At 29.5% G+C, this 16,057-nt stretch overlaps 1 protein-coding gene across 1 annotated transcript in view; it reads left to right on the forward strand.

The window, feature by feature from the left end:
* The window catches only part of bent (projectin protein bent), a gene marked incomplete in the record, with an annotated part of 246,334 nt that overhangs the window by 116,873 nt on the left and 113,404 nt on the right, over positions 1–16,057 (forward strand). Inside the window, 11 exon segments of the mRNA XM_067045412.1 lie at positions 117–264; positions 3,375–3,439; positions 3,519–3,690; positions 3,770–3,906; positions 4,308–4,433; positions 4,584–4,728; positions 5,314–5,453; positions 9,649–9,793; positions 10,154–10,295; positions 12,475–12,599; positions 14,609–14,747. Of these exon segments, the coding sequence (XP_066901513.1) occupies positions 117–264; positions 3,375–3,439; positions 3,519–3,690; positions 3,770–3,906; positions 4,308–4,433; positions 4,584–4,728; positions 5,314–5,453; positions 9,649–9,793; positions 10,154–10,295; positions 12,475–12,599; positions 14,609–14,747 (1,484 nt within the window).

The raw sequence follows: 16,057 nt of genomic DNA on the forward strand, positions 1-16,057 counted from the left end.
AAAGACTAGAGGAATTTTTGACATTTTATTATTTTAAAAATTATTAAACTATATAATTTAGTATAATCTGCTTTATTTCCTTACAAAATACTTATTAACTGATATTCGTAAAACAGCGAAGAAGACCAAGTGCTGATATGAGAAGGCCTAGTGTAGCAGATCTAGAAGACTTGATTAATAAATCTTCAACCCCTCTAAAAGATATTGGATCTCCTGGACCACCTGCTATTGTCGATGTTCAAGAGAGTTATTCAGCTGTTGAAGGTAATACACTTCAATAAGTTAAATCCGTAATTTTTCATCAAATATTTTTATTATTCATACAATTTTTTAAAATTTATTTTATTTTAAAATCTCCAATCCTGCAGATGAAACAAAAAAAGTAAAGCTCATTATTAATAATCACTTGACCAGTCTTATTCTAGCAACTCTCATTTCTCTTTCAAGGTCTTGACATGTTAAAATACGAATAGATAAGAAACCAGTTTGTGATTTAAAAATATGATTTTTTGGCCTTCTGGCAGCAAACTAAGAAATTATCATTGATTTATCTTATGAGAGCACAGTGATGCAGTAGCTTCAAAAAGAAAATAATATTTTTTCCTTATGACTAGTAGTAAAGGAAAATTTTCCTTCTTTAACTAATAATACTTCAGAAAATTTATCACAACTTGTAATATCTTACTGATATGAAACTAGTTGTTCAACAGTAGTTGTTTGAAAGATAAAATACCAATCTTGTTTAGTGGTTAGTGGATAAAGAACTGAGAATGATACCACAGTTTGAGGAAATTTGTATTGTAAAACAAGCCCAACTATCACCTTAAAATATTATTATGTTGTATTAATTATGGGTTCCATTTTTTGGATTTCAGAAGGATTTGTTTTTATTACATCTAAAATTATTATTACTTAAAAGAAATAGTCAGTTGAATGGTTAAGGAAAGGGATAATCTTTGGCAAGAGTGAAAGGTTTTTTATAGCTATCCAGGATTAAATTGTTGGAACAAGGGCATCTAAGAAGCATACCTTGAACGAGAACCTGGTTACAGATAAACATCATCTAAACTCTAGGATGTTTGAATTTATCCAGTATGTGAGTGAGAGATATATAATACTTAATGAGGCATAATAATGTGGCCAAAACATACAACCAAAGTTTATGCTGAGCTGTGGGACTACTGAGTAATGATGATGGTCCTCAATATGCTATACCTCAGAAAAACTTTGAAAAATTTTGAAATAAAAGTTTATTAGGATGAACAAATATGTTATCGCATAACTGCCCAAACTTTTTGTTTATTCACAAATGAAATAAAATGGCCAGAAGTAATAATGTAGTAATTTCACATGACATCAATCTATTAACTATTAGTGCAGAAAAAATTAAGAAATATCAAGTGCTTGGTTTTGAATTAAAATCTTTATATCACTTTGAAAAATTAATTGTTACTCTGCTTGTCTAATCTTCCAATGAATTGGTCAACAATGGAAGGCACAGATCTCAGACTTGATTTAGAAAACTTAAAATTGGCACCAAAGGGAGTTCTGCTTGACACCATCGGAATGTTAGGGAGATTTTTAAATACGTAAAATTGACTACACTCCCTTGATTTATACAGTATTTAGATATTATATTCCAGAAATCTGAGGAAAGAAGGGTTTTTAGTTGCCATTCAACATCAGGTTATTGCTACAAGATCATACAGAAGGCATGTTCTAAGAGACACAAGAATATCTGACAAATGCTGGTTAAGCTCAGTGACAGAATCAACAAAGAATTTCACAGTGAGGTACTAGTTACTACCGAGTATCTCTAAAAGCATAATATTGTGACAAAACTTTTCCATCAGACCTCATCAATGAAATTTAATCTATTGGATGAAAGGGCATCACATTTTAAGTATAATCCAAGTTGGCTACTTCAAAAATACCCCATCAAGCTGAATTGAGACAAATCTATTATTTCAAACCCTACAGTGTATCATAAAAAATCAAATATACCACTCATAAATAAGAAAGAGAAGAAATCTAAGACTATTGATATTGTGATTCTTAATAACAACAACATAAGCTCAACTATGGATGAAAAGCTTCAAAAATATCTGGCAGGCAAACTAAAAGAGTTATCCCCATTTAAATTTGTAACACTAGTTATAATATCAAGGAATGGACTACTTCCAAAGTCAACAGTGAAGATGGACTCTTATCAATGTTGTTAAACTTAGCTCTAGAAAATGGTGGGGTGCACATCGGAATAAAACATAAAATCCTAGCACACACAAAATATATTGCAATCCTAGAAAGTAACCAAGATGACATGGGAAGCCTCTAATAAGAGAAGCAGAAGAAATCGGCTTACAAGTAAATGAATATTAAACAAAATTCATGATTGTAAGCCAAAAGATCCACCCTAATGACATGGTCTAGGTGGATGGCAATTTTTTTCTGAAAGTAGAAATTTCAAATACCTCAGCTCCACTAATAACCTCAATAAATGATTAACTGTCTGAGATAGACCAGCATACAACAAGCACAGACCGAGCCTTCTCTCTGTCAAGAATATTGAAATCTTTAAAAATCTAAAGTTAAGGGTGTACAATGCCATGATAAAGCCAGCTCTGATATGCGGCTACAAGACCTGGGCTCTAACAGGTCAGCAGAATCAAAAGATTCAAAAGGTAAGTCCTCCGTAAATTATAGGAGCGACCCTTAGCTCATAGAGAAGAAAAACTAACTCAATTTCTCATAACATGAAGAAAAGGAGGTTAAGATGTGCAGGACATGTGGTTCAAAACAATCCATCAGGACAACAATGAATCCACTATAGTTGGCAAGAGACCAGACCACGTGGGAGGCCAATAGCCAGATGGGTGGACAGAAGTGAGCCACACGTAGCAGGTAGTTGAGATGCAGGTCTTTGCCATCTGGGAACTTTAGGGACGCCGGTTCAAATTTGGCCTGGTGTATTGACATTTTTCATTGAGTGGCAGCCCCACAAAACCCTATTCCATGGAAACCCTCCCCCCCCCCCATATGCCAGAAATGACCAAGAAGGGGGACACTAAAAAAAAGATAAACAGAATCAACAAAGATGTAAAATAGCTGCATGCAACGAACTGGAAAGCAGTAGTCCAAGACAAGCAGGCTTGGAGAAGGTTGGCTTGGGTGCCCAAAGATGTACAAGGTCTGTAGAGCCAACAGAAAAAAAAAATTATTTATATCCGACACATTTATACATAGTATAAATATATACACATGTGAATATATAAATACACAATGGTAAATATTCATGACTAAACTTACTTAATAAATCCTTAATGAGTACAAATGATCTTTTATTACTTCTTATTTGATTTTGTTGCTATGTTTAGATCAAACTGGTTATATTACTGTTGGCGTTGAAGGAAATCCTGCACCTACATTTAAATTTTATAAGGTAAGTTAAAATAATATAAAATTATATCCAGAATGATATAATAGAATAATATTTTAATGAAAAATTCTTATGATTTAAGGGCATGACAGAGATTATAGAAGGTGGTAGGTTTAAGTTCTTGACTGATGGAGATACTAACACTATTACCTTATGTATGCGAAAAGTGAAACCAAATGATGAAGGGAAGTATAAAATTGTAATTAGCAACATACATGGTGAAGACTCAGCTGAAATGCAGCTTTATGTGTCAGGTAATCTTTTCTTCTATTTTATAATTTTTATTCTCCTCATTCATCTCAGAAATATTGATTGAGAAATATCCTTTTACAGATGCTAGTGGTATGGACTTTAGAGCAATGTTAAAAAAGAGGAAATATGCTAAATGGGGAAAAGATAAAGAAGATCCCGATTGGGGAGAACTAAAAGAAACAGAAAAACAGGTTCCCCAACTTAAAAAAGTAGAGAGGGTAAAGTATTTACAAAATTTAAAATAAAATATTTTTTTTGTTTACCTTTTAAAGTTTATGATTAATTAAAATGTCAATTTGGCACTGTTTGGCCGGTTTTTAGTATGATACATTTTGAATATTATAAATAAATATAATTTTAAAACTGTGCTCAGAAAAGACAACGATTTTGCCAATTTAATTTTAGAATCAGCCATTAGATTCATAATCTTGTATTGTAGTAAATTTTGAACATAAACTAAATTTTTAACTTAAAGCTACATAAAATTGTATCACATTTTCTTGGAATATAATTGTTTTACTTTAATTAGAAAAACTATATAATAAAAAATATTGATTGTTATAATATTTTCACATTATTATGTAATTTTAATGGATATTATTAATTTAATTATAATCAGAAACAAGACTCATTCCTTAAACCTCTGGTGGATCAATATGCCAAAGAAGGAAAAGACAAAAAAGTGACATTTGAAGCTGTTTTTTCAAAACCTAACAGTAAACCAAAGTGGTTCTTCAGAAAGGATGTAAGTAAAAATCTTTTTTTTCTCACTAGTTCTTTATTGCTGTATTTTTATCACATTAGTTAAATTTTGTTAAATGAAATTACTTTTTAAAAATAATTTTAACAACTATATGTAAATAAATAACAACTTTAGCAAACACTGATATTACAGGAACTGTTTCCTGGCTCAAGATATAAATTTAAAAATGAAGGTGACACCTATCAGTTAATTATATCCAATCCAAAGGTCGATGATACTGGAAAATATACAATTGAAATTGGAGGAATTCAGTGTACAGGATTTTTGAATGTTGATGGTAAGTAATCCATCTCATTCATATTGGTCTATCACTAATACTTTATTTATTTAATCCAAATGAACTTGAAATATGATTAAGAAGATAAACAAAATGTGTTTTCTTGAACACTTTACTTTAGAAATTTTGAGGAATACCTACATTTCACAATACTATACCAAGTTGAAGTGGCTTTTCACTTACCACAGCCCAAATCATTTCTTGCTTCCTTCATGCACCTTTAATCCCCTTATATCTCCCATCCCCCTTGTATCTTCCAGCTCTTTTTTTTTTTTTTAAATATTTATATTATAGAAATTTATTTATGTAATATACATATCTGATAAAACAATCTTCATATTCCTTCCCATAAAACTTCTAAATTAAACAAATTTTATATTACAAAATTGCAAACTGTTCTACATTTTGCAATTGCATTTCACCCATGCTCTAAAATTCTCCCTCTCTTTCTACATTTAAATATAGTCTGAGTAGAGACTATTATTGTTGATTTTGTTTCAGTTAAACATCATCTTAAAATTATAAAGCATTTTATTTAATTAGTTCAGCATGAAAATAATTAAATAAATAATTTTTCTATTTTAGAAGCTGATCCAAACTACACATTTATAAGACCATTAATGAAGAAAACAGAAGGTTATACAAGGCATGAAACATTAATGGAATGTACTGTTAGCAATAGTATGGCTTTGGTTTCATGGTTTAAAGGAAATACAAAAATCGCTGTAAGTACTTAACAAGCCTACTTAATGGTCGTACTATATTGCAATAGTTAGTTTCACATGATTTTAGAAGTCATCTTAATAAAAATTAATTTTATCATGATTAGAGTTATGTATGAACCTTTTAAGGATATGAAAATTTATGTTGGAAATTATATAGATTGTAAAGGTCATTGCAGAAGTCTAAGAATGTACAAGTTACAGATTTACTGTTACATTATCCTGTAATGTTATTAACTGATAATTAGAAGTATGAAAATTGAGTGGTACAGGGTGGCTATTTTGCTACAGGAAACATTTGCAAATAATATCATGAACCCTGAATAGATATTGTTTACTTGAAATTAAGTTATTATGCTTTGTTAGATGTACAAGGATAAAAGAAGGTCATTGCCATTTTTTATGTTCGCAGATGTGTTTCTCTTTTTCTAATGGATCAGTATTCCTCCAAATATCTTCTAACCTTTTTTTAACCATTGTTCTATACACTTGTTTTTATCATTAGTTTAATATCTTACATTCTTTATCAAACCAAAAATTACATTTACATTTTTCGTCTGTCCTAACAATTATCTTTGCAGTTCCAGTCATTGCTACTTTACATGCATTCCATCTATTATTAAGTGTTCCATGTCATTCCATACTCATGAATATAGTATCAACAGATTCAATTTATGAAGATGAAGTATATCTCAAAGGAGATATTAAATCTTAATATCGGTGTGGGAAGCTTTTGAGATTCAGATCCTAATGTTCTGCAGCAAGGGGAGCAAGAAGTTCAGCTCCAATCCACTAGACCGCAGCACCTCAAGCCTTACCGAAGCTCTCAAATTAATACATTACTTTCCGTTATAGAAACATATTGTTATTTTTACATATTATTAATTTTTGAACATATTACTTAGTAATCTTGATAAAATAATAAATAAACGATGCCAAAATAATGCACAAAACTATCTCAAGCAGATAAGATAAGACCGCTTCTCGGTCACAGCCGTATGCACTAGACCTATAAATATGGGTCTTAAATAAGGTTGTTATTTTTTGTTCACCCGTGACATGATCTGTCTCCTCTATCTGTTATCCCTTCGTAGGCTCTAGCGGCTAGCTACCCTTCAGGCTTACATACCTCCTTCGCTTCTGTCGGAATAGTACCCAGCAGGATGAAGGCACCTTCCTGCATGACTTTGGCGGCTAGCTACCCTCCAGGTCTACATACCTCCCTCCTGTTTATCGGAATAGTTACCATCCTCTGAGATATAGCGGTTGTTACCCATTAGTCTCATCCTATCTAGTCATCTTCCTTGTCAACTACCTTACCTTTACTAAGTGAACACGCATTGTCGAGGCCTTCTGGTTAAGCAGAATAATCAAGAAAATAACCTACCTCGACAGTTCCAACAATGACAAGAAATTTGTTTGATTCCACATTAGTTCCTCAGTATGATCTCACATCATTTAATGTAGACCTATGCTTAAAACTTGTTAGCTTAGAAGATTGTAAGATTGTTATCTTACAAGTTTTTTTGATAGTTACCTTACCATTATCTTTGAATTTCTCCATGTGACACTATAATCTTGTGAGTGTAATAAATAGTTCCGAAAATAAGTCTCTTTGAAGTTAAAAAATTTACCAGCCTTTTTCTATCATCAGTAGAAGAAATTTTCTGTTAGCTGTATAATGTTGCCTCCAATTGATAGATTTTTAGGGATGACTGTAATATATTTTTAATACAATATTGTATCTTGCTTTTTATCCAGGAAAAAATATTTCCTGAGATGAAGTTGATTTGATGATAATGAGTGGAATGAACAGTGAAAATGAATAAAGAGGTCTGTTGTGAAAAAAAGTAAACAGTTTTTTAGAGTATGAGAGTACAATTATTGATAGGAGTACTGAATGGTTGTAGTGGTAATGATGGAACACATAACAGAGGTAGAAAGAGTTCATTAATGCCAGATAGTATGCTAAATAATTAATGATAGAGAAAAAAGAAAGAGGTGCTGATTCAAGAAATCTCAAACCTTTCTCAAGCAAAAGCGAGAGTAAGACATTTTTCACAGAATTGAATGCAATTAGTAAAATCCTAATGGTACAGAGAAGCATATTAACGATCAAAGCGGATGACATTTGAGTTGAAAATATGGAAATTCTTGGACAGGTAGAAAAGAAATTTTAAATTTCAAAAGCATCTCACTGTGGAATCTAGATACATTAGATGGGCCTCCCCAGTATAGCTACATCTAGATACAGTAGATATATCACCAAAGGTAAGCAATATTAAAAATAGTATCTAAGAATTAAAGAATGATAAGAAGTGATGAAGTACCTGTTGAACCAATCAAAGCTTCAGGGAGCGACATGATAGAAGGACTCAGTAACCAGATTCAGGAAGATCCCACTGAGTACTACACATCTGGGACTACTGTTTAGGTGAGGTGAATCTACCTGTTAATGATCTTTGGCACTTAAGGCTGCTGTGAGAAACCTGAGGCTAGAGATCAATTCGACAAAAACAAAGTACAGTGAAACTTCTATATATCAAATATGAAGGTTCCTTACAAAAAAACTTTTATATACATAAAGGTTGCAATTGTACATCCATGTCATAATAAAGCAATTACAGTTATTTGTTGGGGTTAGGAAGTATCAAAGTTAATTTTTTAGGGGGGAAAAACTGAATCATCTAAAACATTTATTTGAAAAATTGTACAGTTATGTGATTGAATTGTGTTGCTTTCTGATTTATCAAGCACCCTCAGAGATAGCTTGAAATTCCTTAAGTTACTGTATACTCATTTCCTTACTTCTTACTTATGTGTAGTCTTAACCTTGACATGCTCTTATCTTGGATCATTTCCACCCATTCAATTCCACTCTATTATTTATATTATCATTTATTTTTTACCTAATTTTAATATTTTTTACACTGTTTACTTTAAAATTATTTTCAAATGTGACGTACCTAACTGCCATCCCCACTCCTCCCAATACAAACAGTTTACTCTGACTTTAACTTCTGTCAAAACAGATATGAATTCTGTCTTGTTCAGTTTCATTTTATTTTATTCCTATCCCTTTTCATCTTTTAATTTGTACTTTCTTTAATATTTCTTCTCTTTATCTGTTACCATTACCGTTTTCATTTATTGTTTATAACCTTTAATTTTTCTTATTTAATTTTTACGTTTCATTGTATACCCTTATAATTTTTCACATACCTTTTTTTACTTATTTTAAGTGTTTGTATCTTTTTTAGCCCTGACGAAGCCCTGCAATGTGGGGGCGAAACGTTGGCTCAAATAAAAATAGTACCTAATATTACTATTTGAGTTTAATTTGACTGCACCCATACCATATTCCATTTATAATAAATAATATAATATATAACTAATTAAAAAAAGTTTTATTATCATCCCCAAATATTTTTACTGTCCTCTTTTTACCTATTTTTATCATTCTATCACTACTTTCTTTATTTTGCTCATTTCAATACAAAATACTTATTTACATACTTCACTTAACACTTCACTCCTATTCTGATATTTTATTTTTCTTAACTATGTTTTATTCACTTATATTTATTTATCCATTGTTTTAATTCATTTTCACAATACATAGATATATTATTTATCTTTATAAGATATATTACTGGTTGCAGAACTGTCCAGTAAACTTTTACTTTAAGATCTCTGAATGTATCTCTATTTGAAATGAGATTAAATGAAATGAATAAAATTAAAATTAATATTTAAGAATATTTTCATCAAAGACCAATAGCATTTAATACTAGCTGTTATGCTTCTTTTAATTTCTTCTGTAATATTATTATCCTAAGTGATACCAGTGCCTAGATACATTAGTATTCTTTCTGGCTACTCTAGTCTTAGGCCCAGGACAGATATATGTTTATATTCGAAACAAAAAGGTTCTTAAGCAAATATTTGGTAAATGAACTAGATATGTTACAATTATTAGGTATGTGTTTGATGTGGTAGAGCTGTGGGGCAGGTGGTGCCAAAAAGAAAATCTAGATTTTTTTTTGCTAATGTTTGCATAAAGAAAAATTAAATTTTTAAAAGTTTGTTTCATGAAAGAATCATATTTTATCCTATAAGATCGCAAGTTAAATTATGCTACCTGGAAATAGTGTTTCCCATTATATTTATTTCTTTTCTTTTAATTTTATTTATTCAGGATGGCGATAAATATGCTATATCAAAAGATATGCAAGGAGTGTGCCGACTTACAATAAGGTTCTCAGAGCTTCAAGATAGTGGTGAATACATGTGTAAAATTGACAAACAAGAAGATAAAACTGTAACTACAGTTGAAATTAAAGGTAAAAATAATCAAATTTTTTTAGTAAATATAAACGTTCACAACAATTTTGATAATAATATTATTCTATTGATAATTATAGATTAATTATTTTTATTAATATTAATTTCAAGACTTCACATTTTTGCCCTATAAAAAACTAAAATTATTTCATTAAATTTACCATTCATACAAAACAACCAGTGCTGAACAATACAAAGCACATACAGAACACAGAACTAACTGTACTAATTGACTACAAACTAAAATTAATATATCTATACATTATTCTACATTTAACCAGACCTATAGAGTAGAATAATAATATTTCCATCATATAATCATTCCATTTATTATTTAAAATTTACTTCTTTTTTTTCAGAATATCCATATAAATTTACTAAAGTATTAAAAAGCCAAAAATTAACTGAAAAAGATACTATAACATTAGTTTGTGAAATTGATGATGAACTGGGAGATGTGGTTTGGACAAAGAATGGTGAAGAAATTAAACCTGATAAGAGGTAAGTCATAAATATTTCAAAAAGGTAATTGGAAATATTAAAATACAAGCTACTGTGTCAGTTCTCTGGTAACAGAAATTATCTATTTACTTGACTTTAGTCCCAAAGAATGCCAAAAAGAATCAACTTTTTAAATGAAATTTATGCATAATTTAAACTTTTTAAATATAGAGTTACAACTGTCTATTTAAATTCCATGTTAGTAAAAAGAGAAAGTGATAATCTATGAATAATAAGTTAAATATGAGGGTGCAAATGAAAAGACATTAGATGAACACAGACATGCTGTAGTGTTTATATTCACAGAAACATGAGAAGAATTTCACTATCAAGTAGTGATTGAGGTTCTCACCATTGAATTACTCTTTCTGGAAATCTTTCTTTACTTCATTTTTGCATTTAGTTCTGAGGTAAGCTTTTCCTCGATTCCTGTCTACTTTGGCCCAATAGGTTTTGCTGGCAATGCCACAAGGTTTCGTTTGTTAGAGGGGTCAAAGCCATTTCATTCAATTCTCATCAATTACATCATTGGCTGGTTTAAGGTTGAGATTCAAGCTGATAGTTGTAACGACTCAATCTTTTGGAAAATCTTATTCCTTACATGTATTCATGACTTATGTTCCTTTTTCAAGATCCATGATTCTGAAGAACACTTCAGAATGGGGAAAAATATTAACCCACATACAGCCACTTTTCTCTTTTTCTCCACCTCTCAGCAGTTTAGGAAGCCTCTCTTGATTTGCTCAGTTACCTCCAAATTAATTTAACCATTTTCATTCATGTGCACTGGTATTTGAAATTTTCTACTTGTTCAAAGATTTTCTCTTCAAATCTAATGACAGAAATTATTCTCTTTGGCTTCATCTCTATCCTCTAAATTTCCTTTTTTTTTCTAATACTTTTTTCAAGACCTGTCTCATTGTACAAAATAAAGTTCTGGGTGTAACGATTTTCACAAAAGTCATATTGTCCAGCATTTTTTTAACTCTTGGCCTCTTTTATATGATCTTGAAATATTTCATACTTGGGATGCTTAAGAGAAATATACCTTGGAGGTCATAGCAGTCTCTGTTATCTCCCTTATTAAAGATTGGATTGATAATGGCTACTTCTCAATCTTTTGGAATTTTTTCATGCTTTCGCACAAGGTTCAAAAAGTGCAGCATAATCTCTTTTCTTTTGAGTCTTATGTATTTTGGGAGTTATTTTATTGCTACCAGGGGATTGCTCCAGTTTCAAAATTTGCAGAACTTCCCTTTTTCGTCTTTATCAATATATAATCATTGTCTTCCCAGGTATCAGGTTTTATTCTATCAATAAGTCCAACATTTTGGCCAATTAGGCCATCTTTAGGGACAATCTATTACAAACAGCTTTTTAACCCAAATATAGTTTTAACAAATAATTTAAATGCTTAACCTGAGTATAGGGAAGGTTACAAATATTGTTGTGATAAATTTTTAACAAAGAAGGTGACTGATAAATAATTTTAATTTTTAATTTAATGTGAAAATTGACTAATTAGGTAATTAGACATAATTTAAGAAATGCTTATTAACAATAATATATGATTCCCTAATGTCTCGTAGGATTAATTTGTTGGATTGACCTGGGCAGAATAGCCTGCATAAAGTTGTTTTTTAAATGATTTAGTTCTAAAATTATATTAAGGTAAGATTAATAATAAATAATATTGTTATTTGTTCGAAATTTTTGAAGATCATATGTGTAATAAAAGCTGTTTGTAATAGATCGTCCCTGAGGATGGCCGAATGGGCCAAAACGTTGGACTTATAGAGAGAATAAAAATGTTTTGAGACTAAAATGGATAAAATTTTATTTATTTAAACAATATTAATCAGTCTCAAGAAAGTGTTAAGATTATAAATAATAAATTACGTTATGAGTCATTGGTTATATTATAAATTACATTGATTGCATTAATTATTTAATTAAAACCTCAATATTGATGGGAAAATTTATTTATTATAATAATTTCGCTGCACTATTAACTTTTGTATGAGTATTTGTTACAATATACAAATATAATTTTGATAAACTGTTATTACAAATATTGTTTATCATAATATAAGTCTTTTATGTTAGATGAATAAGAAAAAAATATAAATGTATAACATTTTTTACCAATTTTAATGAAGTATTTTTCATTGATTTTTAGGATTTCCATTAGCAAAGATGGAAGAAAAAGGAAACTGACCATAAAAGATGCTAAAGTTACTGATGCAGGACAGTTTGCATGTTCAACAAATGCTGACAAAACAGAGGCTGAAATTGTTGTTCAATGTAAGTAGACATTAATGATTTACGAAACATAAATAGCAGCAAAAGTTTGTCTCTTTATTTACATATACAAATGTTTAATTATTTTTTCAAAATAATTCCTTTGTGATAAGTGTGAATTCATGAATTTGCTAGCTATAGGCTTCAAAAACCATCAGAAAAAAAATTAATTATTTTCATCCATCATTATTGTTTTGTTTCAAAAGTCTATAACAAAAATATGAAATTTAGACAAAGTCCAGTTCAATTAAGTGTGCCTATACAACCTATATTGTGTTAGGTATCCTAAAAAATTATCATTGAGATGAGATGTCTCTAGAATGATTTGTTATTTTTAAATTGTAAAACCTTATTGCTTTTTTTTAATGTTAACAGCATGAGCAATGATATGGTGTTAGTACACTAAACATCTTACTGAATTGATTCATATTCAGAAAATTTCCTTATTTATCTGAATATTGGTAAAAACTTCTAATCTTCTCAAAACATGTTGGTTGAAGACAATAAATAGTAATTGTAGAAGTGGCATATATAACAGAGGATATTCTGAAGTAGGTTTTTAAAATTTTATGCAAGGAAAAAGGGTTAGAAATGCTTGAGATGAATCGAATTAGTTTATGCTAACTGATATTTCAGGTTAGCACCATTCAGGGGATGTACTAAAGTAGCTTTTCCCTATATGCTGTCATACTTTTCCTTTCTTGCTTCTATGTCATCCTTTCCTGTGTACTTGTTCCATTTGGTCTTGAGCTAACAGCTGACTTTTGAGTTAAAAAAAAACTTTCAATTGTAATGTAAATAGCACCACCATAATTTGCTTCAGTATGTCAGAAGGATTCGAAGGCGATGAGCTCGAAATTTTTCAGTCTAATCATAGCTGCTTTGTAAGGTCTACCTCATGTGTACTTAGCATCAAATAAATTTTCTAATTTTTTTAATTAAATGATTATCTTTAAACTCTCTTTTAATAGAGTTCTACCATGAGTTTCAATCTTATATTCCATTTGAAAAATGTATAACTGCAGATTTAAAATTTAAAAAAAAATTGTGATATCACATTAAATTCACTGATAGGAGTTTTCACTGTTTCCCAAGAATTTCCTAATGATAAATATTAAATTGAGTAGAATCCACACGAGTTCTACTTTTAGATAATTTTTCCAATACTGACTAAATAATAAAATCTTCCTCTCTCGGAGCCTCTTAATGTAAGTAGTTCAATCTATTATAAGATAGTTTAAGAGAGAAAGAGAGGCCTCATTTTTATTAAGGTCATACAAAGTTGTTGTAATTGTTTTAAATAACTAATATAATAGATTTTTATCAGCTGATAATCACATTTTTAATAATTACCTAATAAAAGTTAACACTGTGATGAGTTAGTTAAAAATACTAGTACCATATACTATAAATTTTGAGTTTTACTGTGTTTATTTATATAATAATTGTAAATTTTAGACCTCTCTTAAAAAATCCTTGAATATCTTTCTCCCTAATTATGTGAAGAGGCCTACTTTCACTATTAACAAAATTGACTATCATTGATCATAATAAAGTTTTTTTTCCAAAATCATGCTTGATAATTGATGTTATGGTATGACAAACAGGTTGCATTTACTGTTTCAAATGGTTGCCTTAGTTATGGTTAGGGAAGTTTACATTTCTTTTAAAAGTGTTTTTAGTGAAAAGTTATTAAAGTGTTTTAGTAACTTTTTGTGTATATAAATGAACTCAGAGGGGTTCAATTCCCATACTTGCTTTGTAAAGAACTAAGAATGTTTTATGAAATTTTTTTTTTTTCACTTCTGTTAACTACTGTTATATCTACTCCTAAGAGAAATAAAACTTAGAACTTACCTTTTTTTTTTCATACTTTTGCCCAACATTTTTATAATTAATTTGTTTTTAATTCCTTTAGAATGAAGAAAAATAACATTTAGAAAAGATGGAATGAATTTTGCATAATATTTCATTCATATGTTTACATACACACACAATTTTTTTTCTTTCAGATCAAAATCGTTTTAACAAGAAATTGAAAGATATTACTGGCATTGAGAGAGAAAAGGTTGTTTTAGATGTTGAACTTCAAGATCAGACTGCTGGTCTGGAGTGGTTTTTCAATGGAAAGAAAATTGAACCTTCAGAAAGGTGAAATATTTTCTATAAATATGTAATAGTAGTACTCTTTTAATATCCGCATACCATCTTAATTCAACATATCAAGAAATAGTTGTTTTTTTTAAGCTTACTTCAGGCCAGAGGTTCCTATTTGTGAAAACATTTGATTGAGGTAGTTTTGAAACTAATCGCCTCACTTATTTTTTAAAAATGGTTTAACCTTTTTTATTCAATTTCCAGCAACCACAATGTATCATAAAATTGATGAAATGGTGGAAATTCTTATTTTCAAATGTCTTATGAGTTATAATATTTTGGTATCGATGTTAAGACTCAGAAAAAATATTCTCCATTTTCAAAAAAATATAATGGAAATGTTTAAAATTATGAAATATCATTCTAATATAGACTGTTTATCTAGAAATCTATTACTTTTTAATAAAGAATTCATTAATTTTACTAAAGATTCTTAACTAGTTGATGAAATTACATTTCAAAATACTTCTGATACATCAGCTACACTTTATGAAATAATAAGTTGTGAAACAACTTTAATACTCTGAATCAAAACAAAAAAATTCAGAACACTCTTTGCACAGAAGTATTATTATGCATAGTTTCAGAATTATGTTACTACTACTCTATAACCAATAATTTTCTAAGAAACCCATTCGTCTCATGTTGTTTCAAAACAAATAGAAATCACTTGTTCTATTTGTTATTGGGCCAGAATAGATTCTAATATTAATAAAAAATGAACAAAATCCCTTTTACATGATAGGGAAGAGTCAAAGGAAACATGGTATAAAATACATTTTATTACTCCTTTCAAGATAATTTAAATGATTGTTGCTACAACTAAGTGAGTGAAAATTACTTTGTAATCACACCTGAAAACTTTTGTATTTTCCGAACAAAATACTGAACCACAAAAATGTTAAAGTATTATATGAATAATAAGATGCAATACAGAGATACATACTATATTTTGGTAGTGTAAACAGTTTTATTTTTTTCTTTATGATAGACTAACAAGGGTGATTCAATTTTGTAATTTATTTAAAATTTGAAAATTATGTATGATCAATTGAGTGAGTTTTTGTATATGAGCGTTTTTGACACCCTTAAACATTTTTCAATTGTTATTCAGTAAAGTTCCTGTCTATCCAGCACCACATTACTTTTTCATCATAATCATATTAGTAATAAGTGATCTGATCCAAAATTCAGTTACTAATTAAATATTCTTATCCTAAAATATAGTGCAATGATATATTAATATATTATAATGATGCATTATTATTATATATAGTATTAAAATATACATACATACATTATAT

This window comes from Halyomorpha halys, unplaced genomic scaffold, assembly GCF_000696795.3.
Source record: "Halyomorpha halys isolate HHAL.00 unplaced genomic scaffold, Hhal_1.1 Scaffold1088.1, whole genome shotgun sequence".
In the NCBI taxonomy this organism is placed as follows: domain Eukaryota; kingdom Metazoa; phylum Arthropoda; class Insecta; order Hemiptera; family Pentatomidae; genus Halyomorpha; species Halyomorpha halys.